Source organism: Schistocerca cancellata, chromosome 1, assembly GCF_023864275.1.
Source record: "Schistocerca cancellata isolate TAMUIC-IGC-003103 chromosome 1, iqSchCanc2.1, whole genome shotgun sequence".
Lineage (NCBI taxonomy): Eukaryota > Metazoa > Arthropoda > Insecta > Orthoptera > Acrididae > Schistocerca > Schistocerca cancellata.
This window is the reverse complement of record NC_064626.1, coordinates 163084850-163109936: the sequence shown is the minus strand read 5'-3', so window position 1 is coordinate 163109936 and position 25087 is coordinate 163084850. Positions and strand designations below refer to the sequence as shown.

At 38.9% G+C, this 25087-nt stretch overlaps 1 protein-coding gene across 1 annotated transcript in view; it reads right to left on the bottom strand.

The window, feature by feature from the left end:
• LOC126167960 (kinase suppressor of Ras 2) overlaps positions 1–25087 on the bottom strand; it is a 166783-nt gene that overhangs the window by 60174 nt on the left and 81522 nt on the right. Inside the window, exon 12 of the mRNA XM_049920519.1 lies at positions 19214–19387. Within this exon, the coding sequence (XP_049776476.1) occupies positions 19214–19387 (174 nt within the window). The remainder of the gene's footprint in view (positions 1–19213; positions 19388–25087) is intronic.

The following is a 25087-nucleotide window of genomic DNA, read 5'->3' as shown; positions in this document are numbered from 1 at the left end:
AACAGTTCCAAGAAGGGCAGCTCGTTTTGTATTATTATGCAATAGAAGAGAGAATGCCACAGATACAATATGTGACGGCTGGTGGTAATCACTAAAACAAAGGTATTTTTCATTGCAGCAGAATCTTCTCATAAAATTTCGATCACCTTCTTTCTTCTTTAAATGCAAAAACATTTTGTTGCCATCCACACACATAAGGATAAATGTTAACTATCATAAAAAATAAGAGAAATACGAGCTCGAAGGAAAGATTTAAGTGTTTTGTTTTCCATGTGTGTTGTTCAAGAGTGGAACGGTGGACATATAGCTTGAAGGTGGTTCAATGGATTCCCTGCCAGGCACTTAATTATGAACTGCAGAGTAGTCCTATAGATGTAGATACAGAAATATGTTAAATCCAGTACGTTAACTATACCCAGTTTGCTGGTGGTGGGTTCATCAGTTCGCCAACCATACAAATGCAGTTATGATTCATAAATACAGGGTGTACATAAAGTCTGGGAACACTTTCAATTATTTATTGCACAAGAACTAAACACTGTACAGATGTCATATTGCATTTTGAAGAGAACCTCAAAGTTTTTTTTTACCAACATTCGATATGCGAAACATGAGTGACCCAGCAGACATCAATACTGTAATCGAATTCTTGCCATACCCATCCCAGCATGGCATCATCGACAGTGGCAGTCACTTCCCATGTTCTCTCCCTGAACCTCTGCTACATCACGTGGTAGAGGCAGTACATACACCAGATCTTTAATGTGTTCACACAGAAAAAAGTCTCACGGAGTGAGATCTGGTGATCGGGAAGGCCATTTCATGAAACATGCTGTTACCTTCTGTAGCACAGCTGAGATGTTTGCGAGTAGCACTGACAATCGGCAAATTACCAAACTACGCTGTGGTGGTATACATCAAAAACAATTTCAGAGTTTCTCTTCAAAATTACATATGTCTGATGTTTGTACGATGTTTGGTTCTTGTGCAATAAACAATTGAAAGTGTTCCCAGACTTTATGTACGCCCTGTACTCATTTTAATTTTCACAATAGTTTCTGGGTCATATCTTGAAGAAGAAAAAGAAGAAGAAGAAGAAGAAGAAGGAAATAATGATGGAAGAGGAGGAGGAGGAGAAGGAGATGAAGAAGACATCTTTTACTATGAGAATCTTCAAGAGAAATTTTTCCTTATACAATTCTTATCTCTCATTCCAACCCTAAGAGCACTGCTATTCACACATCACACCCCAACTCGGCTTGCTCAGAATATTAACTGCTTATAAATATTCAATCTGAAATACAGACACCAGTATTAACATGAATATAAAACAGCAAACACAAGAAATATTAAAATTAAAGCACTACCAGAGGACAGATTTGTATGAACCATATCTCGAATTCTACATTTCTAGAACATCAAAGGCTGTGAAATGTTTTTACATAGCTACCACATTGTGCTGCACCTTCCATCTCCCCCCCCCCCCTCTCTCTCTCTCTCTCTCTCTCTCTCTCTCTCTCTCTCTCTCTCTCTCTCTCTCTCTCTCTCTCTCACACACACACACACACACACACACACACACACACACACACACACACACACACAGCTCAAATTAAACAAGTTACCAGCATTAATTCATTCATAATCTCTACAATCTTTGATGATGTTAAAATGATTATGCAAAAATGGAGAATACACAGTAACAAATAAACAATAAAACATCAGAGAATATAACCAACTATCTCCACAGCCTCTTTCTTTGTCACCAGGAACATACTACATATGAGACAGAAGAATCTGCTTTGGCTACAACCAAGGAGGGGAATATTGCAAATGAGAGTGAGCTGTCTTGGGTCATCTATCTTTGCGAGAAGAATGAAGTCTTTGGAAGGACAAAAGTTAAAAAATTGTTTAAATTATTTATATTAACAAATAGAAATGAACTTACATCATGTGAGTCAGGATTAATGTCATGTAATTTGTGTGGTGATTCTATATTTGAAAGAAAACCAAAATAGTCCTATGAAAGCATGTCCAATTTTCAATCATTATGGAGTGGGTTGAAAAATACACATGTCCATGAATGGATATGAAGACACACGTGAATATTACTTACCAAAATGCTGTGTAGTCGCTGTGATGGACGGAATAGTGGTGGGACAGATGGGGCTGATCCATTCTACAAGAGGTGTGGGGGTTCTCCAACATATGGCAGCACTGTTATGTTGCACCGATGCAACAGCTACAAATGTACCCAGTATGCAATCGTGGGTTAGATCAATGTGCAGTCATGAGGCTGTGCGCATGACATGCTTGAGTGTTGTTTAATTGAGCAAGCCCATTGTACTGTGAATACAAACATGCCCCACTTGTTCCACTATGCAGCACTCATTCGTCTACGCAGAATATGCAAACGTGTTGTTTGTGAATGGGTACTGTAATGGCAGTGCCCCTGAGGCTGTGACAGAACACTAATCAGTGTACATGTAACATCAGAAACTGGGGCTGTCCAGTCAACTGAGGAAATGGACGACATTATTGCAATGGTATAACACAGTCTCACCAACAGTATATGGCACATCAGCCATTAGCTCAATATTCCACAAATGCATGTGTAGCATACATTACATTCCGAGGGCTTGTACCCATTCCACGTGAAGTCCGTGCAACATCTGCATCCAGGTAACTCAGTAAGCAGACAACAATTTTGTGAATGGTTGAATGTACACAGACACATCATGCAATACACTTTATTTGCAGATAAGGCCACATTTACATGCAATGGTATTATGAATGCCAACAATTCTCATACAAGGGTGATGGAGAACTCACATGACACTATTAGGGAAACAAGATTCAAAGATAGGTTCTTGGAGAATGTCTAGTGTGGTGTAATTGATGACCTGTTGATTGGGCCCGTGTTCCTGCCAAATCGCAAGACCGCTGCAGCACATGCACATTTCCTGACAGAAAACCTACATGTACTTTTGGATGATGTGACATGAGAGCAAAAGTGGCAAATGTACCTGCAACTTGATGGAACACTGATTCACTGTGCCAGACAAGTACCCCAGCACCATCTGAATAACATTTCCTCAATGCTGGAGTGGCTGTGGCGTGCCCATTAACTGACCCATCTGATCACCCGACCACATCCTATCAGACTTCTGTTTATGGTGGTGGTTAAAAGGGTATGCCTACATCACCGATGCTGCTGCCTGCATTGAAGCCCTCGAAAATGATGATGGCTATGTAACACAACACATCCTCCAACACATTATAAGTGCACTGAGACGGGTGGGGGACTTTTTGAACACCTCTTGTAATAGGGATCAATCATTTGTCCCATTAATATTCTGTCAACCACAGCATCTACACAGTATTTCAGTAAATAATATTCACACTTGTCTTAATAAGCATTCATGGATGTGTGTAGTCTTCAACCCACTCCACTACCGTAATGATCGAAAATCGGACATATGTTCATAGGACTTTTTTGGTTTATTGTCACATGTAGAATTACCCCACAAATTGAGAGACATTTCTCCTGAATCACCCTGTAGAATTACATAAACACATTTGTAAAAAAAAAGAGGGAGTAACTTTCCTTCCAACCTTACACAGAATTGCCAACCCAGAATTTAATGTTTCTAGCCAATACAACTGTTGTTCTGAAAAAAATCAAATTTCAGTCAAAAGTCCTAACAAATGCAGATTTAATGAAAAGGGGTGAAGGTTTCATCAGAAAGGATACCACCCAAAGGCCTGGCAGCCACCCAAGATGCAAGAGAGGAAGAGAATTAACAGTATTCACAGAGAGATTTGTCCTGCCTCTATATCCTAACACAGCAGTCTCCATAAATCTCTTCTCTTCCACCTTATATCAATTATTTACACCTTTTCCCAACATACTTTTTCTTGAGTATGGACTGTGAAGTCCGAATACATCATGGTCTATGGACGATTTACGTCTCATCAAGATTTCAATTTATGAAACACAGATCTGTTTATATTTTTATTTATTTATTTATTTATTTATTTCACAATAATACACTGAATAAGCTACTTTGTTCAGACCTGAACTGTGATTGATAGAAAGCGATGATTCAGTCTTAACATAAGGCAAATCATGCATCTCATTTACTGTATCACAATGAAAATGTGAAAAATTTTAATAAGTTTCCTTCAAAACTAAAATGTGAAACGAGAAAAAGGGGAAGAGCCTATGAAAATCTAGCAATGAAAAAGCTTCTCAAAGAAGCTAAAATAATATCAGCTTGGTAATGCAAGAAATTGCTGAAATAAAGAAGCCACTGGTGTTAGTAATACACATAATAGGAGATATAAAGTGTGTCTCATTTGTCTTGACCACCCTAAATAACTGTTTGTCCAGATGCAAATTACAATATGTATCAAGCAAATGTTTTTTAGCCGTCAGGGGGACATCAATCAGCATGATTGCCTTCGTTGTAGCTTTGTTTTCTACAAAGATATCAACAACGGTATGACTTTTTTAAATGGCACCCTTTATTTTTTATTCAGTAATTCATTTCCTCTCCTAAAGAGCTATTAAAAATGTATGACAGTGTACCATTCACTGAAACACAACGTTATTAATTACATAACACAACATTGATGTTGACACTCCCAGCACTTAACGCAGGTACTCGGTGTAATGGAACACATGCACGTGCTGATGTTGACATAAGTCAGCTGAAGAGTTGTGCGAGTCTAATGTACACCAATGAAGAGAAGGTAGAAATGCTACTCATCTGTGGGGAATGTAAGTTAGCAGAAAAGTAATTGCAAAACTGTTTTCTTATGTACGGGTACATTTAGTACAGTAGCTTAGTCCTTTTAAATACTGTTGTGTAGAGGAGGTATACAGTAAAGGCTGTCCTTCCTACAAACTGCTTCGACATAGCGTTTCTTTTATTGTTGAACTGTACAGAGAGCGATATCCTGACAAGAACCCACCTTCCCAATGGATGTTTTCTCGTCTCGTGATGCTTCAGGAAATGGGAAGTTTCAACCCACGACAACGCAATCGTCTTAACACACACACAGATGAAGCTGCCGAAGTTACTGTTCTCACTTCCATTGCTATGAATCCACATGTGAGCACATGACAGTTTGAACACGAGATTGGCATTCCTAAAACCACCGTATATAGTATTCCTACACATCACCGGTTCCATCCTTACCATGTACACCTACATCAAGAATTGCATGGGAATGATTTCCAGAATCGTGTACAGTTCTGTCAGTGGGTACAGCAGCAAATTCTCACAAACACGAACTACTTCTCCAGTGTTCTATTTACCGATGAATGTTCCTACTCACACACAGGACACGTAAATACAAGGAACATGCATTATTGGTCCAGCGACAACACACAATGGCTCAGACAGGTGGAACACTCGCGTCAATGGAGAGTTAACATCTTGTGTGGGTTGCTTGGTACTACAATTATTGGTCCTTATTTCAACAAAGGTAGTCTAAATGGCATAGTGTATGCCAACTTCCTCACACGAATTCCTCCTCTTCTGAAGTGCTGATAAGAACCAGAATGCTTATGTGGTATCAACATGATGGATGTCCAGCACATAATGTCTCGAAACATGTTCTCAATCTAAGGTATCCTGCCAGGTGGATTGGTCAAAGTGGAACAGTTACTTGGCCTGCTAGGTCTCCTGATTTAAATCCTCTGGACTTTTTTCTTTGGAGATGCATTGAAGATGTTGTCTATAGCGATAGTCCAACAGCTCCAGAGGACATGCAGGAACACATTGTGCTTGCTTGTAATTCTCTTCAGCATGCAACACTGGAAGCAGTAAGTAATTCTTTCATTCAACGAGTGCACCAGTGCATCGGTGTCCAGGGTCACCACTTTGAGCGTTCTACTCCTGGGCAATGGTACAAGAGAGTCAAAGTCAATTTTGTGTTATGTTTTTACTCAGTTTTCATTTGTTTCCTGACAACTCCAGCACGTGGACGAGTTTGTGATCCTGGGCTCAAAGTCAATGTTGTGTTACGTAATTAATAATGTTGTGTTTCAGTGAATGGTACAATGTGATACATTTTTGAATAGGTCTTCAGGAGAGGAAATGAATTACCAAATAAAAAATACAGTGTGTGATTTTAAAAAAGTCATACTGCTGTTCATCTCTTTGTAAAAAACAAAGCTACAATGAAGGCAATCCTGCTGATTGATGTCCCGCTGATGGCTAAAGGACATTTGCTTGAAACATTTTGTAATTTGCATCAGGACAAATAGTTATTTAGAGTGGTCAAGATAAATGGAACACCCTGTATATAACATGACATAAAAAAAGACAGTCAACTTACAGTCAAAGGGAACTGGGTTTTGCAACCATAACTTGTTCATGGCAACCTGAACAAAGCTTCATGGGGATGTGAGGAGCAAGCTGTGCCTACCAAAGCCCACTACATTGACAGCTGTGGGGCGAGTGGCAGAATGGAACATGCTGTACCTCCCTCAAGCAGTTTCAGTTCTACACATGTGATTACTACATTGGCACAGAATGCCATAACTACAACTTTGTAATGGCTACATTGTTAGATTATGTTGGCAGTGACCAGACACGAAACACTTGTGGCCGAAGCTGACAGACTTTTATTGGAATCAGCTGATCCAGAACTCAGGAACCCCTTCCGGAAGTGATAAAAGTTGCGGCAGGCAGTAGGTTCAAACTTTAATGACAGACTAAGATAAAAAAGGTTATAGCAAAAAAAGAGAGAAGGTTCAGCGACTGTGCTTTGTGGATGATCAGTCTGATAATGAAGACAGTGAAGTGATTTTTGATATACAAAAAATTTTAAAAAGGTAGTTAGGTGACAGGCCATAGGAAGACACTTCTTGGTAAAATCGAACAATGGAAGATCCCGTAAGTTTTTGGCCAAATGGCCTCCTCCTGAATTACACACTTACACACACACACACACACACACACACACACACACACACACACACACACACACACACACTCTATCACTGTCTCTGCCTACCGAGACAGCAAAAAACTTAAAAGAGGAATTGCAAGTTCACAACTGTCAGAGACTGGAGTCCACTTTCCCTACTGCACACATGTTCAAGTTTGCTTCTTGCGATATTACAGCTTTATTCACAGCGTAGGATATGTTGTTTTTTCCCTGTACAATCCCTTCGCTAGAGTTGTCAGAGTAAAGATGTTGGTGTTCCAGTGATCCTACTGTTAGTTTATTATATTCTCAGTAAGTATCAATAACTGGAGTGGTAGACAGGCAGCTGCGATGAGAACTGGGTATTATAATGGCACTGGAGTTAATCTTTATTCATAAACTAAAATTTTTTTACACTACTGTCCACCACATAATAAAAAAAATGGCCTTACATTTATGTTATTAAAACCGAAAATTAACCTTTTTGATTAAGTCTAACATCACCATACTGTGACATAACTGCTCACTTGTTTGCTAAAAGCACTATTAAAAAAAGAAAACCAACCACAGAGGGAGGACCTTCCACTGATCTCCTCATCCCATCCATTTCTTGTTCTGAAATATACATATTATGGTTCAACAATGGAAACTTCAGGTAGGAATATCAACAGGGCCAGGGACAGTAGTTTATGGGTGGGGAGAGTGGAGTGTGCACAGACTAGGCTCCAAAAGACACAGTGTCAGGAAGTTTGGGGCAGGGAGGTGGCAGAAAAAAAGGAACAAAAATGGAGAAGAGTGTGGAAAGATGGGTGGATGCATTGGCAGAAAGCTGCAAGTCAACAGGGTGGGAGACTAGAACAGTGAGGAGATTACAGGACATAAGGGGTGGAAACTGTTGGATAGAGCGTGTGAGAACAATATGTTACCTTATTACCGTAGGGTGATGACAGGATAATTGTGGGAGTGGAGAATGTGTTGTAAGGATAACTCCCATCTACACACTTCAGAAAAGCTGGTGGAGATGGCTCAAGTAGTGAAGCAGCCATTGAAATCAAGCAGGTTATGTTCAGCTGCACATTGTGCCACATTGCTCTTGGCAATAGTTTGGCAGTAGCCGTTCATCCTAGTAGACAGCTAGTTGGAGGTCAACTCAATGCAAAAAGCTGTACAATGGTAGCAGCAGAGCTGGTATTATATGATACGACTGCTTTCACACGTGGTCTAGCCCCTGATGGTGTAGGATAAACCTGTTACAGCCCATCAGAGGCCGGGCTGCTTGTGAAAACAGCCATATCATTTACCAGCTCTGCCACTATCATTGCATAGCTTTTTATATTGGTATGACTACCAACCAGCTGTCAACATAGTATGCTTGATTTCAATGGCTGCTTCACTAACCGAGACATCTCAATCCTCCTCTCCATCACCATCTTTTCTTAACTGTGCAGATGGGAGTAGCAATCTATCTTTTCCTACATTGCTGTAATACAGCTATTAATTGATTTTTTTTTAAACATCTTAGTCAATATATGAAAAGATATGGCAATGAATTGTGAACTTCCTCGCATCCTCAACTTAGACACATTGTCACATCTAACAATAGTATCAGGTGTACTGACGAGAAAACATCTGAGCTCTCAGAGACTGCAGACTACTCTGTTTTACACAGACCTGGTATCAGTATGATATTGCATATGGAATGAACTCCGGGGCATATAATCAGAGTCATATGTAATGCTCACTATCCATATAAGCAAATGCAAAGCAAAGCAATAATTGAAATTCCTGGATGGACCAATAAAGCTATGAAAGGAACGTATATTACTCAGCTTCTATAATATTAGTATTAACCTATTATTAAGTACTGTTGCTCAGTCTACACGTCTTACCACACACAATTAACAGAATACACAGTGGTGACAAGGGCAGTGTACTTTACCTCTTTCACCTATTAGATAATGCCTGCATAAGAATAACAGTTATGTAACCACCTCCAGCAGATTAGGGTTTTCAACAGCTGAGTGATATGAACCCACAATGAAATTAATTAAGAAGCTGTCTGGACTGAAGTTCCAGACCAGGTAGCAGTTGATCAATTGTGACAGCATCTTTCAGGCACAGTTAATGAGGGCAGCATATGATTTGTCATGTGGCATGTTTCGTCCTTCCCAAACCTGAGGACGAGAATTAAAATAGCTTCCTCCCTTAGCAGGGAAATTGTCCTGTCTCCAATACTGTCACCCTTACTAAACTTAAGAGTAAGATATCCTTAGAATGCTCAGAGGTGCTGACACATGCTGTAATGGATTTTGTTGTGACCTAACATTGTGTCAAATCCTGCAGACAAACACAAATATGGCTCACACATGGCAAAAAAGCAGTCAAACTTTATAACTGTGAAACAAATTCCCATAGTAAAGCTGAAAAGCGAGAGTCTAGCTGGCAGTAATTTGAGCAGAGTGCTTCCCTAAGATCTGGGCAATCTCTTCAGTGCTGCTCATGAAAATCCCACTCCTCATTAAAGCACTAACTTCTCATGTAGCACCTCTCCCCAATAACCACATGATGACCTTCCATACTTGAGAGGGTTTAGAAGAAATGTTAATAATATTCAGGAACTATTGTCACAATTTCTTCTTGCTCTCCTTTATAGCTCTTTGACATGGCTCCTAAAAAGCTGTGAAGTTCTCACAGGTGAGTTCTTGAGTCAATGCAGAGCCCCACTCATCCCAACACCAGAGAACACAGTGCCTTTATGGTTGGCCTGACAATTATTAGATGGCTGCTTTAAGAGGGTGGTGAATAGATAATGTGATCTACCCATTCTCTGACACCACTGCAATTCTGCAATGAAGCAAGTTTGTTGTAGATGATCAATTTTTCCTCTTGAGCACAACCCTAGGCAACTTTCTCTCGCGTTTTGCTCCGTTTTGCAGTTTTACTGGGGTCAAGAATTGATAAAGTGCAAGAACTGATAAAGAAGTGCAACAACTGATAAAGAAGTGCAAGAATTGATAAAGAAGTGCAGATCTTCACCCACTTTCCACTAGCCATTGTATGCAAGATATAGAGAGCATGTCACGAGATCAAAGGAGGTTATCAAAGCCACAGCAGTGTTGAGTGGCGTCCTCTACCTTACATTCAAAAACATCCTATGATGATAAGACAGATGATCACTAGGGCAGACTGTTTGCAGAGTGTCACAGCAAGTTGGTGAACTTAAGTCTTTGTACAAGTTGAACAGGATTGGAATGGTTTAAAGTATCAGACAATGCCTCTTCAATGAAAGGCATCATGTGATGGCAAACTGAGGAAACATATAATAATCCTATTTGGCACATGCACTATGACAGCAACTTTTTGCAAGTTAGTGATGAAGAGAAGGGATGACATAAATCCTGATTGAAGATGAACCATTCTCCCATTTACTCTCTGTTCAATGAGATCCTGCTTTCGGTCGAGGACAAACATTAACAGAAAAGATAAATGCAAAATATTTGTTTTGTGTGTTAAAAAGTCTCAGTTCCTCCATATGTGACCTAAATCCACCTATTACATTGTTGGGAGGGGGGCAGGAGGTCTCCTCTTCTGATGAATCAGACAATGTATTTTGTTTGGTCTGACGGTTTAGGCCTTATTTTTGGTGTAAAATTATCTCTCTCTCTCTCTCTCTCTCTCTCTCTCAGTGATGGTCTGATGCAATTTGCTAATTTTACATTATTTGTCTTTTTTTGATGCAATGGTGATGGACGACTTGTCCGCACTGTTAACTTTAGCATCTCCTGGCATCCTGAAAGTCTCTCTCAGACTTTGGGGCAAGTGAATATTTGCAGAACTTCCAGCAACAAGTGTTTGTTCCAGCTTTCATTATTAGTCTGTGGTAAGGTCACTGCAGCAAAACATGGTGCAAATACTAGCGACTTAATAACCTGATACATTTCAGTATAACAAGACTAATTTCCAGAGCAGTTTACATGAACAGTGGGGTGGGCACATAGCCGTTGTTCCACTAGAAAACCAGTCTTAAAGTGTTCTGGCAACATTTGTGAATTACACATAAGTACAAATACAGTTGCTTTATCAACATCACCATTTACTCTCTTCTTAATATTTTAAATATTTATAACAACAATTGAAATTCCTGGATTTTTTACTTCACATTCTCATTCACCTTCAGTTCCTGAATGCCTATCTCATGAGATTTCCACAAACAGCAACTGCCTAGACTGAAATTATCTTATGAAGATCAGTTAAATGGGGCAGTTAACACCATTTTTGCATCTTGTACCTTGCGTACCTTGCACAAAAGTAAATGTTTCTTTGATTGATGGACAATTTCTAAGTCTTTCTATGGATTTAAATGTTAAAGCTCCTCTCTCTCTTTTTTTCACAAAGGATTCTGTGAAACAGTTAATGTTCTTACTATCCATTGCTTTCTTAAGACTCTTAGTTCAGACAGGACTATCCGCCAAAAATCTTTTGGTTGGTTGAGTAATGTTGATCAATGGATCACCCATACTATCGTGATGCTGTCCCTCAAGTAGTTAAAGAAATATAGGTCAATCCACATAAAGCTACGCACTACCTGGATTGACCTAATACAACTGAGGCTGCCTGGTAACCACTGTTTTGCCTCAACAGTCATCCATCCAATTTGCGCACAGCACACTATGAGACTGATTTTTATTTTAATCGATGATGGTCTGGATGGTAAAGCAAAGATCCCCATTCCCTGTGGCATACAATGTTTCACTGCCATTCTGTACAGTAGTTGCAAAAGTCGGCAATCATATATCCCAACTTCAGGAATCCTAGGTATGCCAAACATGAATTCAGCTTACAATGATGGAGCTCCTAGAGGTGCTCACTACTGGGCATGACAGTGGGGCACATGTGGCTTATTGAATGTCATGGACTTCAGAAGCATTGAGCCCTATTAGGAAGGAAAATTGTACATGCTAGCAACACATATGCTGTGATACCCGTTTACTGTACATTTCCATATTTTTGTGCTCTTTTGCCTACCTCACTTAATTCATTCATTGGCAAGCACCAACTTGTTGTTACGTCCAAACAAATATGTGTTAATACCATTAGAATGAGATTTCACTATAGAATGAAATGAATCATTCAAGATATTTTTCACCCAGGCTTAGAGAGAGAGAGAGAGAGAGAGAGAGAGAGAGAGAGAGAGAATACTGAATGAGAATTCTAATGCAATTAGAATTAGATTTTGCCGCACAATAGTCAGTGGCTTCCTGAAATATGGGTGAATGTAGATGTGTCTGAAACACTGAGAAAAACTTGAAAAATGTGCTATCAAAAGTAGTCAGAACCAAAAACACACACAGAAGTGAAGAAACACTAAGGCAAAACCAGAAAGATTGAGGCCAGGGCTTTTTTGTAAAAAAAAAATGGTGAGAGAGAACAATGCAATTTAGAAGATGATGATGAATCATTTTGTATTTAGCCTATAATATATAAATAATCAAATGCCTAATTCATGCCATCACATACGAGTGGGTACCCAAAAGAAATCAAGCCTTTTAACTGATTTATTCACGTTTTCAGCACACACCTTCAACCTCCTGAGCCTGGACTAATACATGTGTGTAATATTTTATTCCATTCTGTAAAACATTGTTTAACTTCATCTTTTGTGATGCCTGACAGCCTCCATCATTTTCTTTCTCACCTCAGCAACATCAGCAAAAAACTTGCTTTTCACATCTCTGTTCAGTCTAAAAAAAATTACCCATGGCAAGGATGGATGTGTAACAGGGATGAGAATTTGGGATCATACTATTTTTGGTCAAGTATGGTCTCACAGGCACGATTGTCACCTGACTGCCACAAATCAGGCCACTTCTGCTGCACACTGTTTTCAACATTTTTAAGAAGAAAGCCTAGTTAATTGTCTGATCCTGAAAACAAACTGAATGGACAACTCATTGCATTGAACTCCAAGTCAATCCCAACAGCTCCACAATTTCTTCAATGGATCAGTGCACAAATATTTTCAACATTTTCATATGTTCGGGCTGTGGATGGACAACCAGAATGAGATTTGTCATCAACTGACATTTCACCATTTTTGAAATGCAAAAACCATTCAAACACTTTAGTTTTCCCCACAGCATCATCCTTGTATGCCGTTTTTAACATTTCAAGAGTTTATGTTACACTTGTCCCAAACAGAAAGCAGTATTTCATCGCCACTTGCTGTTCATGAAAATCAGCCATTACAAAAATGACAATCACACTATAAACTCTGCAGAAACCACTACTGAGCTGCTTCAGCAATGCCAATCGGTTTTCTGACTCTGGAATGTTTATTCTATAGCCTCCTAACAGCAAAAAACAGTACTACAAAAGCTCTGCACGACAAAAAGTAAGTTCAGTTCCTTTTGGGTACTCCCTTGTACATTTGTGTTTACAATTAGCTATTTACACAGTTTAACAATTCATTTATAGGTTTAATTAAGAACTTCTGTTTAATGACAGAACAGTAGGATAATGAAGATAAAGTGTTACTGTCTGATACCACTGCTTGAAAGGTGGTAGTGGAGAGTATTCGTTTGAAGGGGAATTAGGTCACTCATCAGCATCTAATATTAATATCCACGTGGTTCAGGTTCCTTGGTGTACTCAGTTTTATTTCTTTACAGGTTAATCATAATAAAAAATTGAATAAAGGAGTCACCAGAGGTTAGTTGCTCATGCTGTTTAATATCCCCTGCATATCCCCATTTTTCAAAGCGAGAACAAGCATCCCATTTGATACCAAAATCATTATGCATTCCAGATACTTCCAAACATATTTACTTTACCCTTCCAACTAAAGGTCTCACTCATTTCCATCAATTATAATTACCAAGGAAGAAACTCATCAAAATAAAAAGAAGTGGGAAGACGGCAGTGCTCCACCAATGTGAGGACAACATGCCATGTTATTCTTTCTACATGAAGTCTATTTAACTATGTCTAGTCCTAATACAGAGACACCAACTGCAATGAAATTTGCAAGCTGTTACACAGAAATGCTATACTTACTTTTCACCTGGTGAGTAGTAAAGCTATAGCAAAAGACTTTTAAAGCATGCTCTCTTACAATGATGAGACAAGCATAAATTCTGTGCTGCATCACAATATGTAAACTGACTATATATAAATACTACATGTTCAGTTAGTGAAGCGAATCTAACTGCTACTCTCAGGTTAGCCACTAAAAATGTATTCTGATAGCTGACTTCAGTAACATCAACACACATTTTTTATGAAATAGAATGGCATGTCTTTCATTGAGCCCTTCTTACAAATAATTAATGCACATGGTTATTTTTCCACTTAATAGTGGCACATAATTTTTACGTAATTAGTTTTTCATTTATTTTCATAATATGTCCACAGAATGTTGCTAGAAACAACATAATAAGGGAACGAATAATCATTTAAGCAACAGTAAAGCACACAAAATGAAAGAACACAAAGGCTCAGTGTGTGTGTGTGTGTGTGTGTGTGTGTGTGTGTGTGTGTGTGTGTGTGTGTGTGTTGCATGCATGACCACCCATCCATGTAATCACACAAGCAATGCATAACAACCAAATTGCACAATACACCCAACTTCTGTACTTAAATAAACAAAGAATTATACAAGATTCTGACACTGCAGCTAAATACAACTGGTTTTAAAATGTCCACAAAACTATACAATATTATTCTTGTTTTCTAAAAAATAACAAAAGATGGTAAGCAATGAGCATGGTACTACTTTTAAACACTATACAAGTTGATATATTTAACACATCTAGGTATAAAATACAGCTTTATAACATCAATTAGTTTTTACACACAACATGCTTAACATTATATGGCATCATGCATGTTCTTAAGTATCTCCCAAGAACCCATGCTTAAAAATGGCACCTTTTAGAAGGGAGATGTAAATTTGGTACCGCTGGCTAACATTTTATAGTTGTGGAAAAGATTCACTAGTGGAATACAAATGGAGAAAACAAAAGCAGTAAGACTGAATAGTCAATGATTTGAGAAAAGTTAAATTTTAAAATAAACTACTTCATGAGCTAAAATATGGGAGTGTTGCTGTTGTTGGTAAACAGCCCATTTACATTCATACATCTGCAACAGCATACAGCCTCTTTAATATTACATTCCTTAGATGTTTTATTAGAATGTCAATGTCATGGTAACATAAAAATAAAGAAACAAATGGCTGTAGTATTTACGGTTATCTGGCTTGAAGAGAAAAATATAATATACAAGTCACAACCATAAGTCTCTGGTCAAGTAAGTTAGAGATCAATGGCAATTGTGTCTATGGTGATTTTTATCCTATTTTGTGCCAGATTATTCAGATTTACTTCTGACCTGTACTTAATTACGACTCTTTAAATGGGTTTACTTGCAAAATTTGCTTAGAAAGTGCATAAAAAGTTGCTCAAAGTGAAAATCAGTACAGAATGAATACACCGTTGTCAAGCTCATAACGAATGCTGCTCTAACCACAATTAACCTACCATAACATGGGGGTTCTGTGACTGTACACCAACCATCTCTAACATCACAGAATATTGTGCTAAAGATCCGAATTCTTAAAACAGAATAGGTAAATGACATATTAACTTGATTGTCCCAACATTTATCAGATTTAAAAAAAACACGCTCATCTAAATTAATGCTGCAGAAACAGTCTGAAGGCAATTTTTTGTTCCCCTTTAATCCACTGCACATTACTATTCTTTGGATTCCCCGACCCAGGAAAGTAGATAATTCTGTGCAATGACTTGCACTTCTCAATTTAACTTTTACATTAACCACACTATGTTCAAATAGCAGGCAGTCTCTTTCTGACATTTTTTTTCCCCTCCTAATTGAAAGCTTCAGATTTGATTTCATCAATATACACACAACACTAAACACTTGCACATTATCTGATTGAACATATAATTTCACAGGTGACACTCATTGTAAATATCTTGGTAATTGGTAAGGTCACATTGGACGAGGGGGTGGAAGAGAACACAGTAAGTTTTCACAAGGGCTGTAGCCACAATAGGCAGTCGTGATAACATTTACTATAGCAACTCTGAAATACTCAAAACGAAGAAGAAAGTGCAAAGCACAATAATAAGTACTGAATATTGATCTTAACCAAAACTGATAGTCTGAATTTGTGAGTACACACACACACACACACACACACACACACACACACACACACACACACACACAGCACAAATGGAAACAAATGTGGATTCCTTGATGCAATAGATAAAAAACTAATTCCACTGAAGCAAAAAGTGTCTCCCCACAAGAAAATGCTTTTCTAGGACCAAAAACTTAAGAGAAAATCTTAGCTCAGTACTTTGTTTCTTAACATTTTAAGAATCAATTTGGGATCAGATTATTGTGAAGATGACCACTTTAGCAGCTAGCGTTTTGCTGATGCTTATTCACTCACACAAAAGCATACAGGCAGACCTCATCTGTTGACTGACAGAGAGCACTGACAGTTGAAGAGGGTCATAATGTGTAACAGGCAGACATATATACAAACCATCACACAGGAATTCCAAACCACATCAGGATCCACTACAAGTACTATGACAGTTAGGTGGAAGGTGAGAAAACTTGGATTTCATGGTTGAGAGGCTCCTCATAAGCGACACATAATGCTGGTAAATGCCAAATGATGCCTCACTTGGTGTAAGAAGTGTACACATTGGATGATTGAACAGTGGAAAAACGTTGTGTGGAATGATGAATCATGGTACACAATGTGGCAATCTGATGGCACGGTGTGAGTATGGCAAATGCTTGATGAACGTCATCTGCCAGTGTGTGTAGAGGCAACAGTAAAATTCGGAGGTGGTGGTGTTATGGTGCAGTCGTGTTTTTCAAGTAGGGGCTTGTTCTGCATGGCACTATCACAGCACAGGCCTACATTGATGTTTTAAGCACCTTCTTGCTTCCCACTGTTAAAGAGCAATTCGAGGATGGCGATTGCATCTTTCAACTCAATCGAGCACCTGTTCATAATACACGGCCTGTACTGACATGACAATAACATCCCTGTAATGGACTAGCATGCACAGAGTTCTGACCCGAATCCTATAGAAAACTTTTGGGATGTTTTGGAACACTGCCTTTGTGCCAGGCCTCACTGACCGATTTCGATACCTCTCCTCAGTGCAGCACTCCATGAAGAATGGGCTGCTATTTTACAAGAAACCTCCCAGCACCTGACTTGAAAGTATGCCTACGAGAGTGGAAGCTGTCATCAAGGCTATGGGTGGGCCAACACCATAATGAGTTCCATCATTACTGATGGAAGGCACCACTAACTTTTTAAGTCTTTCCAGCCAGGTGTCCGAATTCTTTTGATCACATAGTGTACGTATGTAGAAATGTATTAGAAGTTTTTGATATTTCATTCCTTTTTTCAGAAGAATCTGTTTCTTCTGCTTTCCTTTTTAATTTTGGAAGTTTGTCCCAAGGCTCATGAGTCAAGACTACAAGGACCTTCACCTTGGAATATGTGAAGTGCTTCTGAATCACATAAATGAGAATGAAATGTTCCTTAAGAGAATCATAACTGGTGATGAGATGTGGGTCTATGGTTATGTTGTTGAGACCAATGTTCACTCTCCACAATGGGTCTGGAAAGGTTCTCCAAGACCAAAAAAAGCTCGTCAGGTCAGGTCAAATGTCAAAGCCATGCAGACAGTTTTCTTTGACTTTAAAGGATTATTTCATCATGAATTCGTGCCATAGAGACAAACTGTTATTGGGACGTGTTGTGACATCTGCGTGAAAATGTTAGGAGGAGATGGCCTGAAATGTGGTGAGGTAATACGACTCTTGCATCACGATAATGCATATGCACATTCATCCCTCTTGGTGTGTGACTATTGCACAAAAAACAGAATCACTATGCTGTCTCATCCTCTGCATTCTCCAGACCTGAACCCTTGGACTTTTTACACCCCATTAAAAGGATGAAGACATGCAACAATAGACAAAATAAAAGAAAAATTGCAGACGGCGGTTCGTGGAATCAAGTAAAAGGAGTACCACGACTGCTTTCGGAAGTAGAAACGGAGTTGGATTGGTGTATCAATTGTGGAGGAGAGTATTTCGAAGGAGACCATACACAATAAGTAAAAAATGTACATAGAAAAATTTTGTGGACATAGTTCTGGAATTTGTTTGGAATAGACCTCATATATACAACACTGTAACACATATCAGTATTACATCACAAATGGTTGCTAGCTACAAAAAGTATGTTGGTCTAGAGTTTCTGTGGCTTGCTGTTGTAGTGGCTTGCTGCTGCTTTGGATTGCTAAAATTTAAGCCCGTAAACAGAGACAAAACTAAGATCTACAACATTAGAAAAGAGAGAGTACAGTTTCTGCATAAACTAAGTTTTGATGAAAAAAATAACTTAATACTTAATATTATAATGTTATCTGCTGAATTTCTGAAAGGAAATTTCAACTCACAAAATTGTAAACCTACAAGGAGACAGAATGGTTGGTCAACACTTCACCCTCAGGAAGCGTTATTCAGACTAAATGTGGAAAGACACACACAAAAGTGTTTAACAGTATTTTTCTTCTTTCAAGTGTTTCTAACAGCAAGTGACTGAAATCTCATTTTACCTACCTGAAATTTATACATTACAATCCAATGCATTTTACCAACGGTCTTCCAGAAGATTATGAAACTACTACTTTGATCCAAAAAGCCATCATGGTAAATGTATCTTCTTTATTACCATCTCTATGAATCAAACCTTAAGGATTCACAATATCAAATGTGCAACTAAATGTTTTGCTTTTATCTCATGAGCAGCCTATACAACAAGGTATTTCAAAACAGCAACCAGCGATATTTAGGTAACTGGAAAAAGTATGTGGTAAGTTCCACACCTGAGCCCATGACATGCAGATTTGTGATAATGTTTTGCACTTATGTTCTGTTCATTTTGTGTGCAATCAGATGTTAGAATGGAAACTTCAAATTCTGTCTCAACTAGTCATAAAATTTCCTTTTTCATACATCTGTCACAATGATACTTAATCTTAAAGACAGTTACATCAGCTGTAATGCAGCTTTCAGTTTTGTGGACAGTTTCTCAGTGAACGGCTAACCTGGTGAAGCAGTAATTTGCACGAGCCTTTTAGCGTCATAATGCTCCCTGCTCTAGCTGGATGAACAGTCCATGGAGGCCAGAGAAGAAGATCACCTCAAGCTTGAAGGCCTCAAGTGTCTTCTCATCATCCAGGTGGTGTGTGTTGAGAACCTTAATAGCCACGTCACCATGCCAGTTCCCACGGTACACAGTTCCAAACCTTCCAGTACCAATTGGCTCACCCATCTTCAGTTCATCAAATGGGATATCCCACTCCCTCATTGAAAGCTGAAATGGAAAAAAAGTTTCTTTTATGGTACTGTATTATGTTAGATGGAAATCACAAAACAAAGTTTCTAAATATATAGTTGATGACAAAATACTATCCTCCTCCTTTGTTCTGTACCATCTAGGTATCACTTGATCGAGGAGAATAATGGGAGGTCTGGAACCAGATCTTCCATTTTTAATGCGGTGAGAACAAACAGTAGTTTGCATGCATTATATATTTCCAGGTCTCGTAAAAGTAGCATTCCTGACAAATTTGTTTTATCCTCTGTGTTCTTCCTCCTGATGTGTTGATTCGTACCATAGAGAATAACTATATGTTTGAGAATTAAATAGTTCATAACATTTGTACTGTGTATATTAGTACACAGTGAGAAAAAAGATCATCATCATCATCATCATCATCATCATCATCATCATCATCAAAACAGGCAGCCTGCACACAATAAATAATGAACATTCTATACCTATGTAATTTTTTATAGAAGAAGTTTCATCTGTTTTTTCCTTCTTTTTCTTTATGAAATTATAAGTGTTCATCACCCTATTTCAAACATATTGACGTAAATCAACTGCTTTCAACTAGTGAAGAGGTGATCACAACAATCTTGTTATTAGCATGAAAGAATATTCTTATAGCCAAGAGTCTGGGTTTCAGATTTGATCATTATCCACTATTATGCTACAAAGAGATATTACCTCTACTGATGGATGACTAGATGGAAGAACTCCCCACCATGGCTATTGAAGAACTGTTCCAGTTTATGGCAAGTTGGATGAATATACAAAGGATGAGACACAATCTGATATCACAAAATAGCTATCTGTTGTGATGACTATGCTGATGCTTAGTCATATACCAAACAAACTCCCTTGGATGTATTCCACAAAGCATTGGCATGACATCCTGACATAATTCCAGGCTAAACATTCAACCACAGTGGTTACATGTTGCAACACTTCATCAAGATCTAGTTGGCAAAGTTTGAACTTTTTGCCTGCTTCTTCCTTTTGGCACTATTTTTGTTCCACTATGAACAATTTCATAGCCAACTAGGCTGAAACCTTTGATACATCTGAAAGTTTGTGAATTATGCTTATGATTAGCCAGTGAACATCACACACCTATTTTTCCAACATTGTTTGAACAGAAATGTAATGGTTCAGCACCTGAGATTCCCCTGTGTGACAGTTCTCAGTTCCTTCTTGAAACAGTCGGACAATACTTAAAGTGGTTAGGAAATTATACATATGGAAACACAAGCAAAACCTCACAGTTCCACATTAAATCACAACAGATAAAGAACATTTAAATGAGCAGTCTAGATATGCAGTGATACCATATACAGGGAGAATATTAGATGAAGTAACAAAGATGTTCAAGAACATAAGCATTCAAATAAGTTTTACGATGCATAATTATCTGGAGAAAATCATCATAGCAGAGTATTTTTATTACACTTAACATAATAAAATCTCATTTTTTCCCCTATGTATGTATTTGCTAGGTGGTAACATTACACAGAAACTCTCATTTTAATTGTTTAACTGATTGACCTGCGAAGCAATTCCCATTTTAAAGACAAATTCCTTTAACGCTAAGACTGTCCAGAATGTCTACATTACTTTCCTCATTTCTTCAGGTTTCTGTGTGTGTGTGTGTGTGTGTGTGTGTGTGTGTGTGTGTGTGTGTGTGTGTGTGTTTTTATGGATGCACTTGAAAATGACAAAAGAAGTAGAGCAAATAAAATAATTGAAAACGCAGCCTAGTGAAATAATGCCATTCAAATAGTTGAACTTTCTTGGCTATCTTCCAGGCACATTTGGCGACACTAGGGATGCATATGAAACTCATACACAATGTGGTATTTGTGGAATTTTCTTCATTAACAACAACCAGTTGATTACAACTTTCCACAATTTTTTTTCTTTAAAATATTGGGAACAAGTCTCTGTTTCAGCTTTCATCTTTTTAAGTAAATGGGCAACCTTGTATTTTGATAAGAGGAGATGACACTACAGACTTAGGCTCTATGTTGCTTTGAAGCTGCTGCTGCCACATTAAATGCCCTAAAGCATTACCAGACTACTATTCACATTCATAATTTGTCATGTGGGTGCAACAGTCATTTTAAATAGAAAATATTACAATCCAATCATGAATAACAATGCGAGGAAAGCCTTTTTAGATTTTTTTCTGGCGTTAAATGCTTATTCCTTATTCATAACCATACATTTTGCTTTATACAGGCTCACAAAACTAATGTTCGATCTCTGTACTCTTCTCCAAAAGGCTGAGAACATATTTTGCTATATTTCGCCCGTTTATAACCATTCCTTCTTACAGCTTTCACCCAGAGAGCTTTTTGAGTTGACTGATGGGAAATCTGAAGTCAAGCGACAGAAATAAAACCACTCCAAAAGAAGTGAACAGAAACACCTAACTTCATTTACCAATAAAATGTGATTCCTTTGCACTTTAGACCATAATCAGAATGATTATTAGACACCTAAGTGACACAAGCTGGCACTTTTGTTCAAAATACTTCCTCCAGAAGCTTGTGTTCAGGGCAACTAACATGGCGGACATTGGCTTCAAGTTTGTGGCCTCATGACAACTCACACGGGCAAAATGCAGCACAGTGGCCCCACAGCACACACGGTTGGTTTCATTATGGGATGCACTGTAGAGCGAAATTTGCTGTGATAGCATCAGAGCTTGAAGACACAGAAATATCCCCTTCAGCCAGTTGTAATCTTAAATTATCGAAGGCCAGACTTCTATCAAACTCTACTTTTCAGTCTGAAGGGAAGCAATTAAAAATTTGTTTCACATTTAATGCCTTGAGGTCAGTGAGGAGTTCCGAGTGCCATGCTGCCACTGTTACTGCACCGTGGGTGATGCAGCGTGATGAATGTGTAGCCTGGAGTGCGTCGCATTTGCACTTTTCTCTGTGACAGTTTTGTGATATCTGTCCCATAATACTCTTGTAGTTGAGCAGTCAGCCCCGCCCAGGAGCCGCGGTGGGAATCTGGCAGGTCACAGAGTGTTGCAGCACACTATTCATGTGCATGCAGCGTGCAAGTCGGCACATGCTACGACAGGCCAAATCCAGAGGCATGCTGTGTAAGGCTACTGAAGCACACAGTCACTGGGCAGTGCCATCTACTGAAGCTGCCACACTGCCTGCAAGCCACTCAGTTGTGCGGCCCACCTGCTGCCCACATTGTGCTGTCCTTGCCAGGTAGTCTAGTCACCATCTGAGTGGCACTGTCCATTCGTCATCAAAGCCTGCTGCACCTGTCCTGCACAAGGGTCCTGATATCAATTCTTGTGTCCAACACTGCAAAGCAACCAGGCATCACCAGGTCAATGTTGCCTCCGTGCTAGTGTCCTGTGCCAGCAGCCCCACAGCCACCCACATACACTGCTGCTGCTGCTGCCTTCCACGTGTCTGTCTGGTAAGTCCATTTGAACCTTTTGTCTATTCATTCCGAGGGCACAAAATTCCTGCTACAAGGCCGTAAGTAGAAGGAGCTGCAGAGGTGATTGGTAGTGAATCATTTAGAGACCTGTGAGAGCTAATAGTGAGTCTCCTGCTAGGGAGTCGTCATACAATCTAGTGTCATGTAGTGTGCATTGTGGTTGTTGTTGTTGTGCATTACTTGAGCCAATAGTCAAATGTGGTAAGTTAATTTCCAAGTTATTATCATCATTTTCAATGAAAAATATTCAAGGGAATTTTCTACAACTGATCTTAATTATAATTTTTAGATATGGTAAATGTGTGGACGGGAATATAAATGCAGTAAGGTTAAGATAGATGGTAAATTAATTTATTTCACTTCTTGGGTAGGGAGATCTTTGTATGTGTACTTAAGAGATTACAGTGATTATTCTGTGATACTGTCTTTATGAAAAGTTTCATTACTGACCTGTTAAAAGAGTTGTAATTTTGACAGATGTGACATTTATTTTGTACTTCCGAGACTTTACGGGAACAGCCACACTGTTTCTCTAACAAAATGGTTATAGTTTCATAGAGGTTTAACTGCTTCTCCCGGAACTCCTGGCTTACGAGTTGTGGATTAGCGACCATAGAGTCTGAGCCAGTCATAGCATTCGTTCAGTATAGTTTTCATGCTACAATCTATTGTAACTCCTATTACTCTCCTGCTAGCCTCGCAGTTTGAGACACCACGTCACGGACTGCACAGCCCCTCACATCGGAAGTTGGAGTCCTCCATCGGGCACGTGTGTGTGTGTGTGTGTGTGTGTGTGTGTGTGTGTGTGTGTGTTTTAGAATAAGTTAGTTTAAGTAGTGTGTAAGTCTAGGGACCAATTACCTAAGCAGTTTGGTCCTTTAGAAATAACCCCCCCCCCCCCCCCCCCCCCGCGCACGCGCACACACACACTCCTGCTAAACCCTAAACAGACAAGAGTCTTCAGGACCTTGTAACCACTTCTCACTCATCAACCGTGTCTAGCATCCAAACACAAAAATATGAGTGCACCAGGAAACAGCCCTAATTACTGAACCTTGATTCGAACAAGTTTGTGTTCCAAGGCCAGGACAGATGCAACCCCAGCAGCTGAAAGGAAAGCTGCATAATATGATTCTACAATGCTGACATTATCTATCATATTACTAGTGGATGTAGGTGACTAGGTCTCAAGACACACACAGCCATAAAATTATGACTAGCAGCTGCAGTCACTGAAAATGCTAGGCAGTTGGGACTCCACCAGCATGCAGAATGAAAGCATTTATTATGAGAAGAAAACATCAATTTTTTTCCATTTCACCTTCTTTTTAATGGTTACTTTCTTCTCTCTCTCTACATCTTAGTATTCAGTACATGGTTAAGAAACAAGTGCAATTGTACTGAATGCAAAGTTTTGATCCATTTTGCAACACCAGTCACCTGCGAATGCTGAGCCACAAGGAGCAAATCGCACAGTAATTGTATAATGTATGGTCCTGCACATAGCTGTTGTATACAGAATCAAAACATTGCAGAAGATCACACTGCCACCACCACCACCACCACCACCACCACCACCACCACCACCACCAGTACTACCCCCCCCCCCCCCCTTTTCAGTGACACACACACAGCAGGCCAGTTGTGCCAGCTGAGAGCTCTGAGCGCACCGTCGCCTCATTGTCTCTCATCTCAAACCTTGTTTTGGTAAAACTATGGTGATTTACATAATAGTAACCAGTGCAAGTATGGGTAAACAAAGAGTACAGTTTGAGAAACATTTATGTAATCATGCATGATAACCAACTGTTAATGGTGGGTCACCTGTATTTATGATGCTAAAAACAAAAAAACTGATTTTTATACAAGTGAATACAGTTCAAGCAGTAAATAAATTCACAATGAATAAATGGATAACTGTAATATTAAGGATTTTGTATGTTGTGTTTCAATTATTGATATAGCTAGTGCTCACTGTACTTTTAATGGCACATCATTTCTTCTTTGAAACCCCAACTTTTGTAGTTTTCAGCAATTCATTCCATATGTGACTACTGACTCTAACAACAAGTTATTTTTCTGTAAATGCTTAAGGTAACATTGGACTCTCATTTTCAACAATTGGTTAAAGCTTTTGGAAGGTACCTCTCCAATTGTGTGTGTGTGTGTGTGTGTGTGTGTGTGTGTGTGTGTGTGTGTGTGTGTGTGTGTGTA